This window comes from Helobdella robusta (assembly GCF_000326865.2).
Source record: "Helobdella robusta unplaced genomic scaffold HELROscaffold_20, whole genome shotgun sequence".
NCBI lineage: Eukaryota > Metazoa > Annelida > Clitellata > Rhynchobdellida > Glossiphoniidae > Helobdella > Helobdella robusta.
Window position 1 is genome coordinate 2,304,363 of NW_008704084.1, and position 27,472 is coordinate 2,331,834.

At 34.2% G+C, this 27,472-nt stretch overlaps 4 protein-coding genes across 4 annotated transcripts; 3 read left to right on the forward strand and 1 right to left on the reverse strand.

The window, feature by feature from the left end:
• Positions 1-6,746: 6,746 nt before the first annotated feature.
• HELRODRAFT_171385 (hypothetical protein) lies at positions 6,747-8,575 on the forward strand (the record flags this gene model as incomplete). The annotated part of the gene is made up of 5 exons (XM_009018107.1): positions 6,747-6,816; positions 6,933-7,239; positions 7,307-7,421; positions 8,035-8,295; positions 8,489-8,575. 5 exons carry the CDS (start codon positions 6,747-6,749, stop codon positions 8,573-8,575), a joined length of 840 nt encoding a protein of 279 aa, XP_009016355.1.
• A 394-nt stretch (positions 8,576-8,969) lies between these two features.
• Positions 8,970-13,109, forward strand: HELRODRAFT_131512 (hypothetical protein; the record flags this gene model as incomplete). Its single annotated transcript, XM_009018108.1, has 10 exons — positions 8,970-9,032; positions 9,146-9,296; positions 9,775-9,849; positions 10,418-10,491; positions 10,608-10,676; positions 10,987-11,054; positions 11,661-11,819; positions 12,145-12,253; positions 12,579-12,678; positions 12,976-13,109. Coding segments are annotated over 10 exons (1,002 nt in total), but the record flags the coding sequence as incomplete, so codon positions are not given.
• Positions 13,110-14,531: 1,422 nt separating this feature from the next.
• Positions 14,532-17,813, reverse strand: HELRODRAFT_171387 (hypothetical protein; the record flags this gene model as incomplete). The annotated part of the gene is made up of 4 exons (XM_009018109.1): positions 14,532-14,764; positions 15,682-15,951; positions 16,310-16,678; positions 17,642-17,813. 4 exons carry the CDS (start codon positions 17,811-17,813, stop codon positions 14,532-14,534), a joined length of 1,044 nt encoding a protein of 347 aa, XP_009016357.1.
• Positions 17,814-27,070: 9,257 nt separating this feature from the next.
• Positions 27,071-27,472, forward strand: HELRODRAFT_77504 (hypothetical protein; the record flags this gene model as incomplete). The annotated part of the gene is made up of 1 exon (XM_009018110.1): positions 27,071-27,472. The coding sequence occupies one exon, from the start codon at positions 27,071-27,073 to the stop codon at positions 27,470-27,472; it is 402 nt and encodes a 133-aa protein (XP_009016358.1).

Genomic DNA, 27,472 nt, shown 5'->3' on the forward strand with positions numbered 1-27,472 from the left:
TTGATCGTAGTGGTAGTGGGATGTCACGCCGCATCAATATAGAGACAAGGAGATGCCATTTATTCCAGGCTGCTCGTATGCGTGCTCGAACGGCAGCTTCAGCTGTTCCAGTACAATCCAGAACATTCCCCAGATATTGAAACGATGTGACTTTCTCTATTTTAATGGCTTTTTAATGGCTTCAACAACAGTGCTATTTCGAATTTGTTGTTGTGGATTGATGCAAGCAAGACAAACAAAATTGGACACTTTAGATAAAGTACCACTGGTTACACTGCTGACACTTGATTGAATTGTTACCTACACCAGCTTTACAAACTGAACAGGGCCATCGTCCAGTAGCTGTGGATTGGATGGGTTCACCAGTGTTCAATGCTTTGGTTTTGCTGATGTTGACTTTGAATCCATGATCGGCGAGTTTGGTGTTCCAATCTTCAAACATCTGTGCTGCAGTCTGCTCAGACGTGGCTGTTAAAACGATATCATCAGCATATACTAGATTCCAAATGTCACCAGTGCGTATCGGTTTTGTGATTTCTTCCATCACAGTTATAAATAACAGTGGACTGAGAATCGATGTCAAATGCATCTGTGTTTCCAACCGTTGTGCTGACAAGAGTCTTAGTATTCGTATACATTTCCATCACAAGTCGAACAAGATATTCTGGAATGAGTTGTCGACGAAGACTCCACCTGATTGATTCACGGGGAACTCGATCAAATGCTTTTTCAAGGTCTACAAAAATGTGTGATAGTTGTTGATGCTTTGCGAGGTACTTCTCTTGCAGTTGCCGAAGAATGTGAATTGCATCAATTGTTGATTTCCCCGCTAGGAAACCAAATTGATAACTTCCGATTGTGATGCACGACGTTAATCTTCTCTCAATGATTTTTTCGACAATTTTCAGGGAGACGTATACCCCGATATGATGAACAGTTCAATGGATCACCTTTGCCTTTGTATAGCGGGACTGTCATGCTATAGTTCCATTCAGTCGGCATTGAGCTATTTCTCCAGATTTCACGGCAAAGTTGTAGTAACGTTTGAATACCTGCAGTACCAGATGCTTTGATAATGTCATTTGTGAGTCCAGAGGGCCCTGCTGCCTTCCATCCTTCATAACTTTTAGAGCTTCTGTAAGCTCCTCTACAGTGATGTCTGGAATCGGACCTTCGATGGGTAGAGCGTCAAAGTTAACATTGATGGGATTTGTTTCGTTTAACAGACGGTTGAAGTATTCTCTCCACTGTAGCTTGATCTCATCTTGTTCAAGAACCATCTCATTTTTGTCGTTTTTGATACATGAGGCACCAACTATGTCTTTTTTCGTACACTTTGCTTGTTTTGCTATACGATACAGAGATTTCATTTGTTCACCTTTGCTTTTAGCGAGCCACTCTCTTCACTGATCTGTCCGAGCCAGTGCAACTTGACGTCTTGCATAGTTGTTCTTCTCACGGAAAATTTTATGGTCATCAACAGACTTTGATTTTTGCCATTGCTTGTATGCAACTTTCTTTTCAGCTATTGCATTTTGTACACTGTCATTCCACCACCAAGTGTCACGTTCATGCTGACGTTTTGTACTAGTTTTCCCACAAACTGTAGTTGCAGCGTGAAATTTTACTTGATGAATATTGCTTTTCAGCTTCCACGTTTTGATTCTCCAAGGCATTTGTTTAGACTTATGTTTTGACAGTTCGACAACCAGGTCTGCCACAAGAAGTCTATGTTGGGCGACACATGATTTGCCAGGTATATCTTTGACGTTTTTGAATAGCCTTCGGTGTTGTTGCTTGACAGCGAAGAAACCAATTTGCGTGGCTGATGGTCCACTTTTGTATGTTATGAGATGTTCCAACCTCTTTCTAAAATATGTGTTCAGATAAATTTATTTATTTATTAAGCTTATCTTCCAATACTATACCATAAATTTTTGTACACATCTGCATTTCAGCTTTATCCACTTTTATAAAAATTTTCACCAAAATGCCCCAATTTGAGTAAATGATAATCTTAAAAACTTAATTTTATGTGTGATAGCTTTCCTATTCTGCTTTACTGGTTTCCTCTCCATCATGACTATTTTGTCAGCACATCATCCTTACTAAGTTTCCTTTAATCTTCATTCTAACAATATTCACCAATACACTGAAAAAGTCTTGATAATGAAGTCACATCAATATTATATAATTCACAACTAATTTAATCTTAGTATGAAGATCCACTATCAACGCGATCTATATCATCATTCTTCAGGAAAAACATCTGACAAAGCAAAAACATTTATTTCACGTCTTTGTGGACCTAGAAAAAGCTTTTGACAGAGTGCCTCATAAGGCAATCGAATGGAGTCTACATGGACAGTATGTTCCTGAATATCTTGTTCGATTGGTTATGGCAACATATGCATACACCAGGACTTTGGTCAGAACAATAGTTGGTATTATGAATGAATTTGACATCAACGTTGGCATACACACTCAAATTTAAAACTTGAATTTAAATTCTTTTTTATTAAATATTAATAATTAAATAAATTAAATTAAAAAAAATTAAATAATTTAAGTTTAAAATTTAAAAACCTAGAAATAAAAAAAAATTTAAAGTTGTAAAATGAAGCAAAAACTGTCATGGCCTGCTTTTTTATGTCTCGTTTGCTTGCATATGGTTAAAGTAAAGATTTATGGTTAATTGAGAATATTAATATTTATGGAATGCTTGCTTACACTGATACAAATGTTCACATCAAAAGCTCTGCCAATTAATAGGCTAATATAATTCTAACTTCCTATGCCTAACGTAACCTAACCCTATTGCTACTCCTATGTATCACATCAAATATGCAAGCAAAGCATGACAAGGCAGATAATGATGCCAAGATGGAATGGTAGAGGTAGGTAGAGTAGACTAATCTTATCCTATGTCATAAATGCAAGAACATTAAATTTAGTTTTACAATGTAAAATTTACACTAATAAAACATAAATAATGCATGCTGTTCCAAAATTATATTACAAATAAATTATTTTTAATAATATTATAATAAATATATTTATTTCATGTTCATTGTATTATACAATTTTTTTGTAATTTTTCTTTTACTTTTTCATTTTTGTTATTCAATTCTTTTATAAATATTATAATTATAATATAATATATAATATATTCAATCCAAATGATTGATTTATTGAAAATTAAAATTAGAGTAGAAATCAAAATTAATAAATTTTCATTGAAAAAAATAATAAATTAATTTAATTTTTAATGGCAATCTAAAATAATAGAAGATAAAAATTAAAAAATAAACATGTGTACTGTACTTAGTTTAATTTAAAATTTTAGCTATAAAATCCGACCGAAGCAATGAATAAATAATTAATTAACTAATTAATTAAAACTTAATATGGATACGAAACGTTTACACGGCCTCCACACAGACAACAACTACAGGACTAAAAACATTTAGAGTTCCACATTTACTTTATTTATTTATCTTGAAGGTGCATGTAATTAAAAGTAAACTTTATGGACATTAACTAAACTGCACAGTAAATATACCATTGCTCTTACATAAAATAAAACATAATTGGGTTTAAAATGGTTCAGTAGAGAAGCAATTCGAGATTGATCTTGAAACTGATGGTTGATTTCACGGAGACCTCGTATTATTAATAATTTTTCTTTTACTAGTCAACTTTATACTGATGATTCGTATATTTTATATTTCTTTTTCTCCATCTAATCTCAAAAGTGTTATTCATAATCTAACCCTTTTTTTAATTATCGTTTCTTAGACTATGTGTCTTTCTAAGTTTGAATTAATTTGTTCTAATAAATCTAAACACTTACTATTCTTTCTATTATCTTACCTGATTCTAAAATTCTTGATGTTTCTCACAAGTTTCATATTCTAGGCTTTACCTTTGATTCTAGTATGGCTTTTTCTTCTTAGATTAATAGTGTTGCTAAAAATTCTTTTATCTACGTTGAATAGACAACCTTGCTCCTTACATTCTTGTAACTTTTTTATTTTTATCTAGGATTGATTATTGTAGCTCACTCTGCTATGGTTTTCTTGATTCTACACTATTCTTTAAATAAAGCTTTTAACTCTGTTGCTCGTATGGCTCTTTCTTTTCTCATATATCTCCATATTTTCTCTTGCATTGCATTCCTATAAAACATAGAACAATTTGTAAAATTTGCAGATTAATGTATGTCTCAATTATTTTAAAGCTGTTGAACATCGCGTAAATAGCGCTTTACAACTAACTGATTGATTGACTGTCTCATCACTCAACTCATTCAAGGGTTAATATACTGCTACTGAAGAATCTTTGCTTGGTTGGACTTTTTGTCTTCCTGTCTTCCTAAAGAGCTTTTTTCTGTGTTCTGTGACCTTGTAATTTTTTCTATTCTGGTAAATGATTTTTCTTCTTACCGGTAACTAATTTGTATGTGTGCATTATCTTCGTCTGCTGGTTGTAGTTCTCCTGTGAATTACAGTGTTGTGTTGTCCACCAAAACGGCGAGGACTTAAATGTCACTAATTTAAGTGACATTCGGCCTTCTGTGAGATCGTAGATGACTTTTTTATCCAAAATCTGATGGGCATAGTTTACCACAATTGGGTGTATAAGCCGACGCCTGTAAGAAGCATTAGTCCATTCCAGCATCAAACTAGTGAGACCAGCTTTACAAATCTTTTTCCATGTAGATGTTACATTTCTGAAGTACGTTTTTCACTTGATCTACGAATCGCTTCTTCGGCCGACCGACTGAACGACAGCCATTTGATAGTTCGCTGTATAACAATCTACGAGGTAGACGGGACTCCGCCATACAAATAACATGACCTATCCAGCGCAGCTGTAGTTGTAACAATAAATATTTGGCCAGTGTAGTATATGCTGTCTTAAACATGTCTGTGAGAGGTATATTTTGTGCCACTATCTTATTCAAGAATGCTGCGAAGACAGCAAACATGGAAGGCCTCGAGGGCTTTGACGTGTCGAGTCGACGATAAGGAGTCCAGGATTCACAACCGTAAAGCAGTGCAGAAATGTTTGTTGTTTTCGTTGCTCTCTCTTGTACCTTCTCCAGAATGTCGTTGTCCTTTTGCAGTGTAAACTCCAAACCTTCGTCTGTTGATTGTAGTTCTCATGTGAAATACAGTAGACGTTTATTTATATTAGATATCATCTACTAATCTTTAGACTATTCTTGCCAATTCCTGTCTTAGTACTTTAGCAACTTTATCGTTATTGACCTTTATACACACCTCGTGACATCGGCAAATCTTGATCATTTTGATACCTTGCCAAAGTCAATGTAGTTGATATAAACAACAAACAGTAGAGGCCCCAAAACCAAACCTTGAGGAACCCCACTTGTAAATTGTTGTAAATCCTGAGTTGAAATTTTGCCTTAGATCCGTTCGATTAGCATTATCTCCAGAGCAACCATCAATCACTCGCACGAATCAATTAAAAATATTAGGCATTACATTTACCTCCACACTTAATGTAGCACCTCATTTTAATCACATCATCACAAGGTTTTCAAATATTTGAGGCACTCAACAACACTGCGCACATGGTCTCAAAGGCATCAAACTATTCCACATCATTGAATCGCTCACTCATTATAACGCACATCAAATATACGTCACTCAAATATTCAACATACTCAATTCTCGACTGTTTAAGAAAGTAGAAACGTACAACAACCACGTCATCCATCGTCTCATACAACCATCAATCAAAACTGCTACACACAACCTTCGTCATCATAAATATAACTACCAAGTCGTTACTCAACTTAATAGGATACACCTTTGTCACAGGACACCTTAAATATATTAACACTCAATAAATATTTACTATTTGCTCAATTTTGTTAATTCTTTTTTCATAACGAATACATAACTTAATAAATCATTAACTAGTCAATTAATTAATGGATCTTTTATTTGTTTTTATAAATCATTATTTTATTTTCCATGCTTTTTATAATTCTAACTCCGTTGTTTATTTTCCATTATCATTTGCCTTGCATGTTTTAACAGTTTCTGCGTCTGTCAGGTTTTGATTTTTAAATAATAATAATAATAAAATTATGCTATCGGAATCCATCATCAACATACCGCCTCTATATGATTTATAAAATTTAATTATCGAATTAAATTTTAATTAAATCATAATTAATTTTTAAGCAAATAACTAAAAATAAATAATTCTGGAAAAACCCATGACCAAACTCCGGTTTTGCCGAAAAGACTAAATATAATAAGTTAAATATAAAAATATTATTTTTGAAAATCAAAAGTAAGTGGTTGCTTAACAATATGATGAAAAGCAATGCTGAGTGTATGTATGTATGTGTGTCTTTGTATGTGTGTGTGATAATGTACTGTACTGATATAAGATATACAATGATGCTTTTTATATTTTTATAACAATTTTGTTTTATGATGCATAATGTGATTTGATATATAATTAATTATATAATTCAATATAGTATGAAATTATATAAATATATATATATGTGTTTATTCTTTAGCCTGTCTAATTATTATTAATTATTATGCAATGTTGCCTGTTAAGTTAGCAGCGTAGTTGTAAAAATTTTTATTGAAGGGCCTTTATGATATTTCACAATCCAAACCTTTTCTTGCGGCATCTAACTAGATGTTATGAAATATGTAATTATATATGAAGTAAGTTCCCCAACTTTTTCAGTTATGAAACAGACAAAAATTTTCCAATATTTTACTACTCAAAAAGCAGAAGATAACACAAGTTCTCATACAGGTATTTTTTTATTTTCTTACATTTGTTTGCATGAGTGTGTTTTTTTCTATGATATACAATTTTAGTTTATACATATACATTATTTTTCAAATTGTTTTACATTTTTTTAAAATCAGATGAACTAGAAGATATGGAAGTAGAATTTGATTCAATTCTGCAACAAAATGAGCCTCAGCTAGAAGATCTGAGTATAAAAAATGAAATTAACGATTCCAGTGGTGCTGTGTTGGGAGGGAAGAAAGCAGAAAGTAGTTATGAGGCTAATAATCCTCCTACAACTGATTTGTTGACATCATCAGCAAATAACTTGTCATCTTCATCTGACATCCATTTGAACTCTGTGACAACATCCAAAAATAGATCTGCTAGGAAACACCGTACTAAAGATCGTGCAAAAATTTTAAAGAATGTTCAAGATTTGCAGTTAATTATTATTTTATAAATAAAGTTGAAATCGATTATTGCATATAATTTTTGAAACAATTTCCAGACAGAAACCTTTTCCAATAGACAGAGAAAAGTTGAAAATATTTCAAAATGTTGAAAAACCGAATTTGCCGCCTATGAAGGAGACCTCAGAACACACATTTCTATTCAAAATACCAGTTGGTCTTTCCATTCAATTTTGTATAATGTCAATAAAATGTTAGAATTGTTTAGTTACTCTAACATGTTAGAGTTTATTGAGGGAACTAAATAGGTTATGCAGAATGTTATTTAATTCCATTTTTGATTATTTGGCCCTAAGAGACTAACGATTTCAGCGGGTTCAATTAACCAGCTTCTACTTATGTTTAATTCCAGAAAGTTGTTGTAAATGTTCTGCTTGTATTTTCAAGTCAATAAATATATTTGTTAATGATCTTCTAATCAATTGGTTCAAGTGGTTCAATAGAGGAGGACATTTTTTAATAATTAAAATATTTTAATATTTACAGGATTTTTCAAAAATATTTTTCAGCATTTCCAATTTTAATTTACTTATTTTCAAAATGATTTTTAATTCTTTTTTGAGTTGATTGAATGTGGTGGTTTTACATTTTCATGTCTCAAAATTTGGACAGTGTGCTTTTGCTGGCATCAGAATTGAATTACCATCATCAAATTATCAGTTCTGACTAATAGCTGCAAATATAATGCTGTTTATAATTAAATTGATTGAATTATCAAATTGAAATGAATGAATTGAATAGTTTCTTCACTGCCAATGAACATCAGGTGAGTGGCAATGATGTCATCACTCCAGATCCTGACCATTGGATGGGTGATGGAAATGAACAGCAGCGTTACAATTACGTAAAGATGCCTTACTCATCTGACAATGTCATGATCGTGCACGGGGGTGGTGCCCATGTGGACAGCAAGCATGAAAGTCACAATCGGTATAGTCATTCAGAAAAAGTGATGAGATGGCAAGTGATCAAGTCCTCCCTTGAGAAACTTCGAAACATCTTCATTAAGAGTTCCAGGGACATAGAGGTTGTATGCTTTCCTGCTTAGGCTATTGGTCTATCAATGAGATACATGTACATAAATGTTCTCATAAGTTTGTTTGTGGACGTTGTTGTTTTTTATTTCATTTATCAGAAATCTGTTGATATTGTTTTTATTGTTTGTTGAGTTTTGTGTTTATTTTTTTGGAAAAATTTTTATGGAAAACTTATATACACAGGATGCAATTCAGACGTACCACAAACAGTCACACGACTACACAACTCTGCACGATTACTGTGATGAGGCAATTTACTTTTTGCTATAATTTTCAGGCTATTTCAGCATAAATGTAAGTAGTTTGGTATCGTTGGGTTATCTAATTGTCTCTACATCACCCTAATGCTGGCACTGTCTGAGGCAGGAATACATCTTTATAATTTATTCCTGAGTTGATGTTGATAAATAGTTATGTTTATTAAATTGAAAAGATTGTTGAATAATTCAAAAGTTTACTGTAAATGAAGACTTCGTTTACTGGTTTGACTCTGCCTCAGCTGACACTATTTGAAACTGCATCAGATTTTATCACATGGAATCCTCGCTGATGAATTTGCGCTTCAGTTTAAGTTTACATCAACATATCATCTGTGTCCTATATATTTAATTGTAGCTTGGTTTTAATGAATTTTCAGATGAGTTCAGAAATGCATGTGGAATTTTTTGAAAAAATTTTGCCAGGAATGATTGATTTGGTTCTCAATTCCGAGTTCATATGCACTAAGGTACATCTCTTTTTATTGTTTGTAAATAACAGATGGAATAAATAAATGAATAAATAAGTGAATGAATAAATATTATGACCCAAAATTTAATTTAATTCAAATTTCCTGAGAAGCCCATCCCATTGTTGAGAAGATTGAAGAGTGCCAGTGTTTCCATGTCTCAGCATCAAGCGTCCTGCTTGCTGGCCAATGCTTTCTTCTGCACGTTTCCATCCTCCAACGGACATTACTTTCCTGAAATCAATTTTTTTGGGTACTTTATCTGTTTTCTGATTATTATTTAGGTGTATATGCTTCAGTTAGTCTGCAAGTTAACTTGGATAGGGAAAGCCGTAATGCCTTGAGTTGTTATCACACGCTGACCTGGTTCGAATGCTGTCTCTGGCATTTAAAGCCTGTTTTGCATGTGAGGCCGATATCCGAGGTCCTGTGATAAAAAGTTCTAAGAAATTCTGCGTTCATTAATGACAACTTTAAAAAATGTTTTTACATTTATGGTTTTTATTTGTTGGATCATTGTTGTTCTACTTAATTACCTAACCTAGATTTTTCAGTTTAACCTAGTTTTTTTGTATTTATTTAACATGTTAAATAACATACATTATAAACTGTTATTATTTTTGTGGGTTTCCGTTCTTTTATGTTATTGGCTTAAGAAATGATTTTAACATTAGATCTGATGAATATTGATATAACTTTATTTAATCTAAAATTTCAAGTTTGTTCAAAAAAGCGCACGGAGATCGAAGGTTGAGTCAGTCATCGAAGTTGCACTGCATCGTGAACTACTTCAGCAGAGTTGTCAGGCAGGAGGCTGGTTGGTGACGTCTTCCTTACATTTATTTCCTCAATTTTTTGTTTCAATGATCTCGGAGTGGGTTTTTTTTTATAGGTGGCAATATTTTTCACAGTGTAATATTTTTTTTTACAAAAATTGTGCGCACCGATGCACAATGAAAGAATTGAAAAAGTTAAAATTTTAAAAGTTAAAATTTTTCCTTGTTCCACGCAACGATGATTCCGATTCCACTGGAATTAATCGAGGTAGAGTTCACAAAGATTACTATAATAGTAGAACAGGAAATAATAAATATGGTTCTAAGAAATTAAAGGAGTACAAAAACACTGCTCATATCAATTCATAGAATGTTTGCTGGTCGGATATTTCTTAACTTGTATAAATTTTGTTCGTTACAGATAGAGGATTTATTTTCGTTTTATATGTATAATTCCAAGGGACATAAAAAAAATTGTTATATAGAGGTAGTTTATATTCCACGTAGCCATACAGATATAACCTCTCACTCCAAATTCTGTTTTAACAATTTAGATGAGATGTGCTGTTGACAGAAAAATTTGCTTAACCGTTATTAATGTTTCCAAAGGTGATGGCGTGTTGACATTCACTCGTCAGGTGTTGGACGACCCCCCATCAATTGATTTCTGGAAAAATTCAACGGTTTTCTTCATTACTTACATTTGCCTTTATTATCGTTTACGTAATTTTTACTTCTTGAATAATTAACCATATTAAGTTTTTATTTAATAGTTTCTTGTTTTGAATTTGTTTGCTAGAGCCCACTGCGAGATATGTTGGTGTCCAGTGAAGGATTGATTGAAAAGGACGGAGAGGGCATGCTCCAGGTTGGTTCCTTCATGTTGTTCTGACTATTCTTTTCTAACCCCTTGTTATGCAGTGTTGATTCTTGTTATATTTAATTAGGCACTCAAGTGATGAATTAGTTGTAATGTCGCTCTATTGTTGATCATTATTGTTTCTTATTTTTTTTGACGTTTCCACAAAGATTGGTTGTAACAATTGTTTCAGTCTTGGCTTTGTTATATTTGTTATTTCAATTGTGGTGCTTGAACGTTACCAACTTTGATATTTTTTATCAAATGAGCCGCCTAAGTTTTTGAATCAATATAATGAAGACATTGTTGTTTGTGGCAGGTCGACTTTGCAAACAAATACTTGGGTGGAGGAGTTTTGAGGACTGGCTGCGTTCAAGAAGAAATAAGGTTGGAATATGATTAATGATAAAATATGATTATTTTTAGCACTTTACAACTGCCCTTTTATAAAGCACGAAGGTAAAAATCATCAGAGTGAAGATTGTCAGTTCCGTAAGTACTAATTCTCGAGATTTCTGTTTTTTGAGCGTGTCATATATCCATGTAGGTATTGAACCAGAAACGAGTTTGGTCTTTACAGAACTTCATTCCACTTTATTATTTTGCCGAGAAAACTTCGGAAAATTTTCTCAATTAGGACAAATTGTTTTTACTTTTTTTGGTGATCTGAAGAAAATTCTGGTTCACTCGTTAATAATTGCAAATATGTTGATCAATTAGTTAATTAAATTATCAATTGTTGATAAATTTGATGGTGGCATGTTGACTCAGTGGTTATTAGCGCCATTCTGAATGGAAAAATATGCCCGCCTTTTCAATGCTAGTTTGTACAATGCTGTTTCTGAGAAGAGTGTAATAGACCTTTAACCTTTTTTAATCTTTATGTACGATACACCGTTGAACAATGCAGAAATAGAATGACGCTGTATATGTTGACAGCAATTCATTTGATACATCCTATTGTGAGAAAATGAAACATTGTTCCTAAAACAGATTCATAACATGTCCTGAAGCCATCGTCTCCTGCTTGCTTACTGAATGTCTCCTGCCTAACGAGTGTCTGATCATTAAGGGAATTGAAACTTATTCATCGTTTACGGGCTATGCGCAGTCTTTCAGATTTCATGAAGATTTTGTCGACTGCACTCCACGGTTCGCTGTGTGTGTGTGTGTGTGTGTGTGTGTGTGTGTGTGTGTGTGTGTGTTGTTTTATTTGTTTAACTTGGTTTTGTTTGTTTGTTCATTTGGTTTTGTTTATTTGTTGTTTTGTTTGCTTGTTTGTTAGCTTGTTTTTAGAATATTTATTTTTTGTTATTTAACCGTTTAAAATATTTTCTTATACTTATATTTTTTTAGAATAATTTTGTTTAATATTTTCGACAATAACATATCAATTTCGTTTCCGGTTGTTTCATTTCCTATTAACTTTTAAATAGGGTCGATGATAATTACCAATCTATTTTTTTTAAAACGTCAGTGATTCTTGGCGAAGAAGAGAAAAGGAGCTGGTGGCGATAGACGCCCTACCATTCAGAAAACCTGCAGATCAGTTCGACGAAAATCTCATACTGAGAGAGCTTAATAAAGTATTCTTTTTTCATCATGATTCAATTTTATTAATTATTTTCTAATTATATAACTATTATGCCATCTGTTAGAGTGTATTTACTTCAAATCAATTTCGCCTATCAATTGAGATTTATAATATGCTATATTTAAGTTAGGCAGCCACATTTTTCTAGCCTAGGAAATTGTGGTGCTGTGATAATCCATTGTTCAAATGGCGCCAGTTTCCAGACTTGTTCGAAACATTGTTTCTTAAGCATCTAACAAATAATAACTTTGTGTAGGAGCTTTTTACCAGGTAATGTTTATTTATTTTAATTCATGCAACCATTTATTTGATGTCAGTCATATTGTGGATTCATGTGCACTGCCAGCAACTATCTGGCTCCTGTGGCTACTGGGAAATGGGGGTGTGGAGCATTTAGAGGAAATCCTGAATTAAAAGGTCAGTTAACAAATCTGATGAAAGAGTTTATACACGCACACACAACACACACTCGCGCAGAACTGCCTACATATCATTCTATAAACAAAATTTTTGTGGTACAAAGTTTGTAGCATCCACACCGACCACACGACGTACATACACATTTTATATGCACGTGCAAGCACCGCGTATGATATAACGTGAGTTTCGTACGAACAGTTTTCGAACCAGATTATCATGCAACAACAACGCAAATCACAGCACTTCTACCGACTGACCTGACCCGCCAATAATTTTCCATTTCATTTAAAACAGCACTGATTCAGTTGATGTCAGCGTCAGAGTGCGGAAGAGACATGTTCTTTCTAACGTTTGGTGATGCTAATTTAGCAGAAAGTTTACATCACGTTCACCAGTTACTCGTGGCACATAACAAGACCGTAGGTGAGGATCTTTTGTTTTCTTTATTATCGGGTATACGTGGAAGTGTTTACATGTTTCTCAGTTTATTCAATTGTCTTCTAACCTTGCAAACAGGTGATCTCTGGAATTACATCACGGCATATATACCGGACAACGACGGTTCATCCCTCTTGACTTTCATCATTAATATGTTATCATGTAATTCGGTTGCCGACTATTAATTTTTAATTTATTTCACTTAGTTTGAAAAACCGTATATTTAATTATGTATTTTGTAAATAAACAGCTCAAGAAATAAAAATATTTACCGTTTTTTTATCTTTCGTTTAATATTTTATCTGAAATGAAAGAAATAAAAATTAATATTATATCTGATAATATTTTATCAGTAATGAAAGAAATACAAATTATTATTATATCTGATAATATTTTATCAGTAATGAAAGAAATAAAAATTATTATTATATCTGATAATATTTTATCTGAAATGAAAGAAATAAAAATATTTACAGTTTTTGATCTTCCATTTAATATTATATCTGAAATCACTTTACATCTTGAGGTCGTTGTGAGTTGTTTGCCTTCAAGAAGATGCGCTGCAAAGTTAAATCGAACATTTATTTTTATGATGCCTGTATCCAAATTGTATTGATAAAGAACTGAAGTTTTTTTTCAACTAACATTAACATGAATTTTTTAATCTCACTACTTGAAATCGCGGATTGTGTTTTAATTTAGTGCGGTTTCATTTTATGATGAAACAGTTGAACGGATCAAGAATGTAGATGAAGTTTTGTTGACGTGATGAATTTTCAAAAATTGTTAAGTATCATTCAAAGTAAATATCTTATATTTTATTTGTTATATTTATTCTTGTTTTATATTTATTATCTTTTGTTAATTTGTACGGTTTTATGTGTACCGGTGCAAGCTCCTCAACTGAGTCTCATTTAACGTTATGTGTGGGTTTGAGCATTAGTTAGAATACGATTGTATTAGAATTTGATTTACACATATATGTTATTTAGTCTAGCATCGAAGAATTTAAAGAATTTAAACTTCTCGAATGGCTATAGTGCAGAGGTGGGCAAACTTTTTCTTAACAACGAATGTTACAACAGTTTTGGAGGGCCCATATAACAAGTATCCATTGGTAATTAACAACCTACTTACTGCTTCGCATAATTAAAAAAAACTGAATAAAATGGCAGTGTGATTGTTATTGATGAATGTTTGAAATTTTCATCTACGGAATTCTGTAAGCAATATTATAAACGATTGATTTATTGAGTGTTAATATGTTTGAGGTGTCTTGTGATGTCTTGAGGTCTTTCCCTGATATGTTGATTGAGTGGCGACTTGGTAGTTATGTTTGCGCTGACGGAGGTTGTGTGTTGTAGTTTTGATTGGTGGTAGTAGAGGATGAATGACGCGGTTGTTGTTATTTTCTACTTTCTTGAACAGTCTTGAATCGAGTGTGTTGAATATATGAGTGACGGTAGGATGTGATGCAGGGAGATAGTTGAAGCGGATAAGTTTTTTGATGATAGTTGCTGAAGTTGTTGTTGTGTAGCAAAACCAGACCAGGATGGAGCTGCATAATTGATGCGTGAGTTTATGAGTGTTTCAGTGATTTCGAATAATTTGATGCCTCTGAGACCATGTGAGCGGAGTGCTTTGACTGCGTGAAATGTTTGAAAGCCTTTTGTGATGATGTGATTGATATGATGTGCTACATTAAGTATGGAGGTGAATGGGATGACTAATATTTTTAATTGACCTGTGCGAGTGGTTGATGGGTGTTCTGGAGGTAATTATGTTATCTTCTTACGGCTATTTTGAATGATGAGTTCAAATGATTTATTGAGATTAAGTGACAGGTTGCATCGTTTTGACCATGTAGTTAATGAGTCGAGTTCTGATTGGATGGTGTTTGTGTTAGATGATGAGATGATAAGGTAGGTGTCGTCAGCGTATTTGATGATGTGATTAGAGCTATGAAAAGTTTTGAGTGTAGAAGCATTGATGATAAAGGTAGATGGTCCAAAGACAGAACCTTGAACTACGCTAGAATTAATAGGTAGAGTAGATGAAAGAGTAGAGCAAAAGAAAGTAGAGTGACACCTATTAGAAAGAAAATTTGTTATAATATTGTAAATGTTGTCGGGTAGAGGAAGAGAGGCTAACTTATTTGAAAGTGACAAGTGATTGAGGGTGTCAAAAGCTTTAGAAAAGTCGGGGGCAATAAGATGAACATAATTATTATTTTTAAGGGAAGATGTTATTGTGGAAGTAAGAGAGATGATGGCGTATGTTGATGAACCTGTAGGGCGAAATGCAAACTGATCTTGCAATAGTGGTTTGATGGTTGAAATATGGATAGATGAATGACCCAACGATGAATTTTTCTAGAATATGTGAAAGTATGTGGGGATAAATATTGGGCGATAATCTATTGGTGATGATGGGTATTTTGTTTTAAGAATTGGATGAATTGTGCTGAATTTCTATTGTGATGGGATAAATGAATATCTTAAGCAGTGATTGTAGAGTGAACATAAGGTACTGGAGATGAATGGAGCGATGATTTGTAGGAACCATGCTGGTAGACTGTCTGGACTTGTACCGGAGGGGCAGGACTTCGTTCGCATGTGCAAGACGGAGTATGGGGTAAATTGTTGATGTTGACGACTATTGATTGTTGTTGCTTTTGTTGGTGGAGTTTTGTAGGACGAGTTGGTTGACATTGAGGCAAAGTGGGTGTTGAGTGTGTTGGCATCAATTTGCTATGATGTTGACGTGTTGGATGATTTGTCAGAGCCTCTAATCTTTTTGACTTGGTCACACATGGCTTTGCTTCCACGCTTACTGTTAGTGAAAGTTTTTGAGTTGAAATTGATGATGAGTGTGTTGATGTATTTGGTGATTGCTGCGGCTTTTAGGATGGATCCTTATCTCACGAAATTATTTTTTTGGCGAAGTAGATATTTGATAAATGGGCTGATGAATGGAGAGTCTGATGATCTGATCGTGATGTTTGGTGTTGAATAGTACGTGTCGTAAGTTGAGTTGATAATTCTATAAAATTTATCAAAACAGTGTTGCAAAAAATTGTTAATAGAGTTAGTTATGAACGTATTATCGTTAATATTGTTATTATTATTATCATTGGCATCATTGTTAATATTATTATTATTGTTACAAGTATTATTACAATTAGTAGGACTATTATTATCATTGTTATTTTTAATATTATCAAAATTAATAATATTATTATTAAAAATTGCTGGTAGAGTATAGTTGTTGTTGGTGATGTTGAAGTCGAAGATATTATTGAAGTCGATGTTGTTGAGATGTTGAAGGCAGGCACTACTCTGTGAAGGATGAGGACGGCGAAATGAGATGACTTTTCTTGTGGTGTTGTTTCTCCATGTTGAATTAGTTGGTGGGGGTGGAGGAGCAGCAACCACCCCAAGATGATGTGTTGAAACGTGTGACCAATAAGTGTGAGTGATGTCCAGGTTTACATTAATCCCATATATCTTGTCAAGGTTGTGACCTTGGTGGGTGGGACCCCAGAATATAGGGTGTAGACCTGTTTGAAGAATGGAATGATGGTCGAGTTGATTGAAGTCACCTACAATGATGAGTTTTGAGTCGCTTCCCAACGCAGTGTTGGAGAGTTCATCGATGTAACCTCATACTAGCCATACTAACTAGTTAAATAATAATAATGAAATTATAAACAACAAACAAATATGTTTGTTTTAATTAAGGTAGTCGGCACAAGATTATTTCTTATTTTTATTGCCTGATTTTCAGGTTTTCGCCCCAGAGTCCAAAAACTAAATATGTATCCTTTTTCGTTAATTTTGTTCTCAAAACGCATCCTGTTGTTTTGAAATTACGAAAACGACGTCATTGCATTGCATTCGCTTATATCTATATGTTTACACCAGCTTATAAGTATTTTTAATACTATTACTATTATGCCACCGAAAAAATGTCCACTTGGTAGAAAATTGCCTGATACAAAATGAAAAGCAGTAACAAGATCCGAAAATCAGTAGAAGGACGTGATTTACGGCTTACAGAGATGCGGGATTCATCTGTACAGACGGAAGGAGAAAGCCAGTCAAGGTTGATGAAATTGCGTTATCGAACTGCAACTTCCAGACAAAAAGAAACGGAAGAAGAACGCAAATTAAGGTTAATAATATTGCGTGATAAAGCTGCTACCAGATTGATAAACTGAGAAATAACGCCAGTAAGGGTTGATAAATTTGTCTACATGCTCGAGCTGCAACTTCCAGATAGAAAGAAACAGAAGAATTCAAGTCAAGATAGATGAAATTATGTGATTGAGCTGCAACTGCCAGATCAGCAGAAACGGAGGAAGAACGCCAGTTAAGGTCGATGGATTTACGAGATAGAGTCTCAAATTTCAGATCAGAAAATAAAGAACGTGATTCACGGTTTTTGGAGATGCGCTATGCTATACTACAGATTTTCAACATTTTCACCTCATCCACCCTCTACTACCACCAATCAAAACTACTACAGACAACCTTCGCCAACGTAAGCATAACTATCAAGTCGTCAATCAACTTATCAGAACAAGACCTTCGACTGCTTATTAATGCATGGGGCTTTGACGTTGTCGGCTCGACTGTATAGAACAATCCTCCATCTCGTCTTTCTCTTCCTTTTTTGTCGATCTCATATGTCATGACATATGAGATCGTTTTGCGTCGATGCGCTTTGAGCGTTTTGAAAAAGCGCGGTAAGAGCACTCATGAATGTACATCTACACACAGATATACACACACATGCATATATTTATATTGATACAAATCACAGCATGCTCTGCGTTAGTAAGCTTCCTATTTAATTTATCGATTTTTCTAACGGTAGATCGTAAATCATTGTCAAGTTTCTAGAGTTCAAAACCAAAATTTTTATTTTAAGCATGATAGAACATTTAAGCTTGATAAACAAAAAAGCTTTTTTTGGTATTCCTATACCGTCTTAATACCGTCTGCTACTAATTACATTCTAATTATATGGTCTGCTAATTGTTTAAATAAACAAGGAATTAACATTGTAGAAACAGTATATATATATATATATATATATATATATATATATATATATATATATATATATAGAGAGAGAGAGAGAGAGAGAGAGAGAGAGAGAGAGAGTCGAAAATTTTATGAAACATTTCAAAATTGATAATTAAAGAAGATTAAAATCACTGAAAAAATATCTAATCAAGATAGGGAGACGAATTCGGAAATTTTAATTTTCACCCGTTGTCAAGGAGTCGTATTTGGAGCCGGCGGAATCGGAGTAGGAAGTCGGATTCGGAGATGGATATTTTTAGTTGAATAGTGTAGCGGATTTAAACGTCTTTACACGAAGTTGCTGGAGTCGTAGTTAGGAATCGAACTAGAAAGATGAATTCAAAGTCGACGGAGTCGGGTAGGGAGTCTGTCTAGGAGTTGAAAATTTTACGTTGACTTATTTCAAACTGATAATTAAAACAGATTGAAGTCACTTTAACAAGAAAATAATCTAGTCGAAGTAGGGAGATAGATTCGGAAATTTTCACCGGTAGTCACTGGAGCCAGATAGGTAGTCGGTGAAAGGGGTCGGAAGTGGAGGCCGCGCAATCGGTGTAGGAAGTCGGAATCAGAGTAGGAAGTCGAATTCGGAGTCAAATATTTTTCATCCGACGTAGCGAGCTATCCTAAAACATAAATCAAAGATTGAGTAGGAGTATTTACTTTTTCTTATTACTAATAATAAGTAAAATAATGATGCTAAAGATTAAAAAAGATTAAAGATCAATTACACTTCAAAAGTTCAAAAAATTCAATAACACGCCACAAACATCGTATATGAATACACTAAACGATACATCACACACGAGTGATAGGCGGAGATCTTTGTCATCTTCGAACTCGTTTACTGCGAAACAGCATCAGGCGACCTTAACCACTAGACCATCAGGCCGCCCTAAAGTAAAATCTTTTAAAGACTCGGAACTCTGAGTCAGATAGGGAGACGGATTCAAATGTTTTTACCCGTGGAGTCATAGTAGGGTATCGGACTAAGAAGTTTGATCCAAAGCCGGCGGAGTCGGATTTGGAAATTTTACGTTGAATTTATTTTAATTTATAATTTAAACAGATTGAAGTCACTTAAAAAAATAATCAAATCTGAGTTGGGAAACGGATTCTGAAATTTTTAACCGTAGTCAGGAGTAGGTAGTCGGAGTAAGGAGGTGGATTTGGAGTCGACGGAATTGGAGTTAGAAGTCGGATTCGAAGATGAATTTCTTCACTCAGATTAGAAGTCGGCAGAGTTGTTGTATGAAGTCGAATTCGAAGTCCGATATTTTTCATCCGACGCCTAGAGCCTTCATAAAACAGAAACCAAAGATTGAGTAGGAGTATTTACTAATTTTTTATTAGTTATTATAAGTAAAATTATGATGCGAAAATTGTATTATTTTTTAATGACTCGGAACCAAGATTTTACTCGGCGGAGTCATAGTAAGGAATCGGAGTAGGAAATTGGATTCGAAGTCGGCGGAGTCGGAGTGGGGAGTCGGATTTAGAGTCAGAAATTTTACGTTGAATTTATTTTAAACAGATTGAAGTCACTTAAACAAAAGAAAAATCTTGAAAACTGAATGCAAAAATCAAATATTGGCCCTACTGGATAGGTGGTCGATACGGCAGGCATTGTATGCCCCGCTCACAAACGAAGCTTAACGTAATTAACATATTAATTAAAGTTATTACGTTTAAGATACGTCACAACACGAGGGACCAAAAGATATTTCAATCTACCAAAAAACTGAAAACGAGCATTTTTTAATTTGTTATTTTTTACAAGGTAGCCCGGTCAATAATTCAGTTTAAAAATAACGAGGTCTATATCGTGAACAAAAACTTTGAATAATATTTTGACGCAATCAAAATATTGATATCTGATCGACAAAGTCGGAGTAGAGAGTCGTTTTTGGAGTAGTAAGTCGGAACCTGAGTCAGAAATTTTCTCTCCGAGTCGGATATTTTTTTATCAGAATCCAACAGTCTTTTCTAAAATTTGTAGAAAATAAACCGAACATTAAATGGGAGTTGGAGTAATTACTTTACTTTACTAGTGGTATATAAAAATATTTATGATAGAAAAATTGAATAATTTTTGTCAGACTCGTTGCGGTTGCGCTAATGTTTGAGAACACCAAACCAGGAAGAGCAGTGAGCGAGAGAAGAAAAAATAGTATTTCTTTGGGTAGGCTGGACAATCTTTTGTATTATTAGTATTGTTGGATTTGCAATCCAACAATACTCCCCCACCAGATCGTCGCGTGTGTGTTGGCGAACGTGATGGATGAGGTTGAATTGTTGGGATCAATCCAGTGTTGTTGTTTCGAAAAAAGATTCGCGTAGAAGTGGGAACTCTCATTGCTGGTTTCTTCGATCACTTCGTGGTCACCAATTTGTTGCAGTTGCGCTAATGTATGAGAACATCGAACCGGGAAGAGCAGTGAGCCAGAGAAGAAAAGAATAGCATTCGTTTGGATAGGCTGGACACGTGTTTCGTCCCTACCGGGGACTCATCAGCAACCCGAATACCTATCAGAATAGTCATCGCAGTCTCTTATATAGCCCGCACAAACCATGGTTCGTGGTGTTATATATTTATTATTGAGGATTAATAGTTTTTATTATTAGGATTTGCAATCCGACAGACTCGTAATCCGGAGTTGCATAGTAAGACGGAATCAAATATTTTTACTCGGAGTTGGTAGAATCATAGTAAGGAATTTTTTTAATTAATGATATATAAGTAAAATTATAATGCGAAAGTTAAAAAATTGTCTTGTACTAGCAACTTGGCGGAGTCGGATAGGGTAACGGATTCAGAAATTTTTACCGGATTCGACAAGTTGATTGTAGGGAATTGGAGTATGAATTTGATTTTGATTATGAATTGGTACGGATTTCAAATCGGCGGTATCCGAGTAGGGAATCGGATTCAAAGTCGAAAATTTTAAGATTTTATTTTAAATTGATAAACAGATTGAAGTCACTTAAACAAGGAAAAATCAAGATAATTAAATGCAAAAATAATTATGTATACGTACGGTGGAGTTGGTGTAGGAAGTTGGATTCGGAGTAGGAAATCCCATTCTGAGTCGAAAATTTCCTTCCGAAGTCGGATAATTTTCATCCGACTCCGACGGTCTTTTTTGAAATTCGTGGAAAATAAACCGAAGTTTGAGTAGGAGTCAAAAATTTTACTTTTCTATATTAGTGATATAAGTAAAATTATGATGCAAAACTTGCAAAATTTTTCTTAGATTCGAAACCCGGAATCGGATAGGGAAACGGATTCAAATATTTTTACCTGGGGCTTAACGTAATTAACTTAAAGTAATTAGAGTTATTATGTTAAACTACATCACAACTTGAGCAACAAGAAGATATTCCAATCTACTATAAAACTGATAACTATTGAAATAATATATATGTATATTATATATGTTTCAATATATTTATGACTTTCCATAGTTTCAGACAATCTTATATTAATGCTAACTTGACTAACTTGCACGTGTATGCTTTTCGCTTTTTGTCGACTAACGTGTCTTCTAATATTTCAGTTAACGTTTCTTTAATAAACAATTATATTAAAAACAAACGAAGAGGTTTTTTATTTTAAACAGGTTATGAGCCCAGAACGCTTAATAAATTGTTTAGAGAAAAAGTTATTTTGAAAAAAAAGAGATTGCAATTCGTGACTAAAAGAACTTTTCCAGCTATCCGTGAAGCAAGAACATCAATTTTTTTTTTCCTTCAAAATGGACTCAAAGCTTCAAATAAAACAGTTAAGTTGCGCAGCCGATTAGCCCATTTGGAAACGTCGTGTTCGAGATTTCATGGACTACCATGAGGGCGCACTTGATGTGATTGATGGGAAGTTGTCAAAACCAGAATTACTAGAAAATCAAACAAAGCAACAGACAAAAGATTTTAAAAATAAATCGGATCTGTTTAGAAAGGCAAACAGTTATGCCAAATCAGTAATTGCGAATGCAGTCACAGAAGATACATACCAAAAGATAATGGACAAGAACACAGCATTTGAAGTTTGGGAGGTTTGGGAGGAATTAAAAAGAAATATTGAAGCGTCAACTAAGAACCAACTGTTCCAAGTTTGTAGCAATTTTTTCGATTTCAATTGGATAGCGGATGTAGATGTATCCTGTCAAATTACAAGATTGAAGACTTTATGGAACGAATTAAACAGTGGGCTTCAGGCATCAGGAGAAAATAAACTACCAGAGCTGCTATTAGTATGCAAAGCAATGCAGATTCTCCCAAATAGTTTCCAAAACTTCAAATCAAGTTGGCTAATGCTAGGTGAAGAAAAGCAGTCGATAGATGATTTAATTACTCATCTCTGTGCTTTCGAAAGAGAAATAAAGACTTTCGACACAATCGATAAATCATCAAGGCAGAACGCCTTAGTTGTAAATGTTGGAAAGCCAAGTTTCAACAAATCAAGAGATTTCACTAAAAGGACAAAACCAGTTGGTAATTGCAACTATTGCCATAAACCTGGACACTGGGTTAAGCAATGTAGAAAGTGGGTCAATGATGGAAGACCTTCTAAAAATTCCAAAAATGCTTCAGCGACACCAAGAAAAGCATATGATGAAACATCAAATGTAGTTTTGTGCACGTCAGCCAGTAATCAAACACTGAGAGACAACACTAAGTGGTATATTGACAATGGAGCAACAAAGAACCTAACGAACAATCCAGATAATTTTGTTACTTTTGAGAAGTTTGTCGCACCATGTTCTGTTCAAGCTGCAGGAAAAGAAGTTCTTGCTGCTGTGGGTAAAGGCGAAATAAATATGCCGTCATTAGTAAATAACAAACAACAGTATATAAAACTCTCAGATGTCTGGTATGTTCCAAATATAGGTAGAAACCTGTTTTCCATATTAGCCGCACAAGATAAAAATTCAAAAAACAGCAAGTTTGAATCTTATGCAACCAAATGTCAACTCAGTATAAAGAACCGAGTGGTAGTACAAGGGACAAGACGAGTAAATGGTTCCTTGTATGAGACAAACTTGATTTCATTAACTCCAGATACACTGGCTGAAGTGAATGTAGTCAGTGAAAATTCAATAGTGCAGCTCTACCATGAACGTTTTGGTCATCAAAGATAAAAGTCACATAAAGAATGTTATAGAAAAGGAGTTAAACATTAAAGTTCATCTTGACAAGGATTTGTGTGAACCATGTCTCTATGGTAAAGCACATCGGTTAAAATTTGGCAAGAGAAATGCAACCAATAAACCAGGTGAACTACTATCAGCAGATGTTTGTGGTCCTTTCAGTACAGAATCATTTAATAGTAAACGATATTTTGTTGTTTTCAAAGATCATTACAGCAAAATGAGGTTCATTTCTTTTCTTAGACACAAAAATGAAGTGAAACAGGCACTACAAAATATTTTGTCTCAAGCAGCGACTCAAGGTCATAAAGTAAAAGAATTTTTGAGTGACAATGGGGGTGAGTTTGACAACGAAGAAGTTCAAAACATCCTGCACAGCCATGGAATCACGCAAAGACTAACAGCAGCATATACACGTCAACAAAATGGTGGTAGTGAATGTGAAAACAGAACAATAGTAGAAATGGCACACACATTGAAGTACTCAAATCCAGATTTTGAATTTCCAGTCGCTATGTGGGCTGAGTTATGTTCAACTGCAGTATATTTACTTAATCGAACAGGCAAGTCGTCGATTAAAGATAAAAGCCCATTTGAAATTTGGACAGGTAAAAAGTCGAGAACTAACTATTTGAGAATAATTGGCTCTACATGTTTTGTTCACATACCTGATCAAAAACGTCAAAAAATGGATAAGAAAGCCATAAAAGGTTACCTTGTTGGTTACGATGGTGACGAACGCTATCGTATATGGCTCAAAAATCAATATAAAATGATATTCTCAAGAGATGTAGTTTTCCAAGAAAAACCTATGAAATGTACAACATCATTTGAACATCACACTCAAAAAGATTTTACAACAGATCATCAAATCAATTGCAAATCAGAAAATGACTCTAGTAGTAGAAATGATGATTCAAAACAAGAAATTACAGATGACACTGAGAAGATTATAGATAATTCAGTTAAAGTTCAACTCAGAGATAGGTCAAGCTTGCAGAAACCTAAGAAGTTAGATGATTATGTGATGCAGGCTGAGACATATTTATTAGATGTACATGAACCAGATACATACGAAGTAGCCATTCAAAGCAGGGAAAGTAAATATTGGAATGATGCCATGAATAATGAAATTAATTCATCAAACAAAAATAGAGCTTGGGAACTTTGTGAGCTACCCAGAGGAGCTAAAATTATTCCATGTAAATGGTTTTACAAAATAAAAACCTTGTAGATAGATACAAGGCAAGACTTGTGGCAAAATGATTTTCACAACAACAAAATGTAGATTACAATCAGACGTTTAGTCCAGTAGTAAAGTTGACTACAGTTCGCTCTGTACTAAGTATTGCAGCAAGTGAAAAACTGCATCTTCTTCAATTTGATGTATCAACTGCATTCCTGTATGGTGAACTTGATGAAGTGATCCACATCAAACAACCAGAAGGATATAATGATGGCTCAAATAAAGTTTGTCGATTGCTCAAAAGTCTGTATGGTCTAAAGCAAGCACCTCGTTGTTGGAATCAATGCTTTGGCAAGTTTCTTTTTGAATGTGGCTTTAAGTCGAGTGAAGCGGATCCATGTATGTATGTTAAAAAACAGAATGAAAACATTATGATGTTAGCATTGTATGTTGGTGATGGACTGGTAGCCGCTAGCAACACAGAAGATTTAGATCTATTCATTGGAAAATTGAAGCTGAAATTTCAGGTTACAGTTAAATCTGCAACATATTTTCTAGGTCTTCAAATAGAAACTCTATTGGATGGAAGCATAAAAGTTTGTCAATCTGGTTTTGCAAGGAAAATTTTTAAACTTTTCAGATTTGAAGAATGTAAACCAGTTCACACCCCAATGCTTAAAGAAAATGATAATAATCAATCAGACATAGCAGGTTCAGAATACCCTTTTCAACAACTAGTTGGAGCATTAATGTACCTGATGTTAGGTACAAGGCCAGACATTGCATACAGCATTAGCTATTTATCACGCTCCCTCGAGAACCCAACACCAGGAGATATAATAAAAGCAAAACGAGTGCTTAGATACTTAGCAGGAACAATCGATCAGAGCGTTGTGTACAGATCAGACAGTACAAAAGGAGTTTTACTGTGTTTCAGTTATTCAGATTTTGGAGGCTGTAGAAAGACTGGACGTTCGACCACAGGTATTGCAGTGATATATGCAGGAGGCATAATATCATGGATTATTCAACGACAGGCCATAGTTGCAACATCTACAACAGAGGCTGAGATCATCGCTGCGATAGAGGCTGTCAAAGAAATAATTTGGCTTCAAAGATTATTCAAATCATTACAGGTTGATTTGAAAGATGTGCCAATCTTGCAAGTTGACAACGGTGCTGCAGTCAAATTAGCTCAGAACCCACAATTTCTTCGGCGAACAAAACACATTGACTTGAAGAACTTTTTTATTAGAGAAAAAATTCAAGATGGAACGGTTGATATCACACAAATTTCAACAAGTGATCAAGTCGCTGATGTGATGGCAAAGCCACTGGACAGAGTCAGACTGAAACTCCTGTGTGGACATATGGGACTAATGTCAAGGGAAAGTATTGAAATTATATATATGTATATTATATATGTTTCAATATATTTATGACTCCATATTTTCAGACAATCTTATATTATTGCTAACTTGACTAACTTGCACGTGTATGCTTTTCGCTTTATGTCGACTAACGTGTCTTCTAATATTTCAATTAACGTTTCTTTAATAGACAATTATATTAAAAACAAACAAAGAGGTTTTTTATTTTAAACAATAACAAGCATTTTTTTAAATTGTTATCTTTCACATTGTATGGCCAGTCAACTGAGACAAAAAAGAACGAGGTTAATTTCTTAAACGGGAACTTTGAAAATCATTTTGACGCATTCAAATAATTTTATTTAATAGGTTTAGTCGGAGAAGGGAGTTTGGGCAAGGAGTCGGGTTCTGAATAGAATGTCAGATTTGTAGTCGGAAATTTTCTCCCAAAGTCGGGTATTTTTCATCTTATTCATCAAATTTATTCCATAATTGATAATAATTAAAACAGATTGATGTTACTTAAACAAGAAAAAAATCTGAAAATGGAAAGCAAAAAATCAAATATATGAGAATATTGTTATAACCGTGCTACCGAACGCACTAGATTCTAGCGTATTCTAGAATGTTCTAGTGACTGGAACGTTCTAGAGTATGCTGGAATCGGACCATCGGGAAGAATCTAGAAACGACGCTTGCGCACGTCGCAAGATATTTGGGATTGGTGATATTCGTGATTGGTGATATTCGTGATTGGGATATTCGTGATTAGTGATATTCGTGATTGGTGATATTCGTGATTAGTGAAATTCGTGATTTTGTGAATAGCGATTCGGTGAATTATTTAAAGCGATATTTGAATTGTTTGTTGACGTTGTCATAGCGATAGATTTTGAAAGATTTAAAAGTTAATTGTTGCGTTAGTGCGAATTTACTGGAAATAAACGATTAGTTGATTTCTTCTGTAAATAAAGTTTAATAACTAATAATAGTTGATTTCATCTGTAAATAAAGTTTAATAACTGTTTGGAGTATTTTATTCAATCGAAGATTTGAACCCGTCGCATCGTAAACCGGTTACGACAGCGAGTATTATAACATTGGTGTCAGAAGTGGGATCTTCAACCAGCGAATTACTACTCGTAGAAAAAGAACACGATGTCAAAACTGTGTGGGTTGAACGTAGTTCAACTACGAGAAGAACTACAGAAACGAAGCCTTGTCACAAGTGGCAACAAAGAAGTACTAGTTGCACGTCTGAGAGAAGCTCTCATTGACGAAGGTAAGAACCCAGACGAATTCAAGTTTGATGGTGCTGACGAAGACAATGAAATTAGCACAGGCACGTTTACAACCGCCAAAATGATGGAACTTCTGCTTAGTATGTCAACTGAAATAAAACAGATCAAAGAACAGTCCGAACGACAGTCCGAACGACAGACAGAGGATTTAAAACAGATCAAAGAACAGTCTGAACGACAGTCCGAACGACAGACAGAGGAGTTAAAACAGATCAAAGAACAGTCCGAACGACAGTCCGAACGACAGACAGAAGAGTAA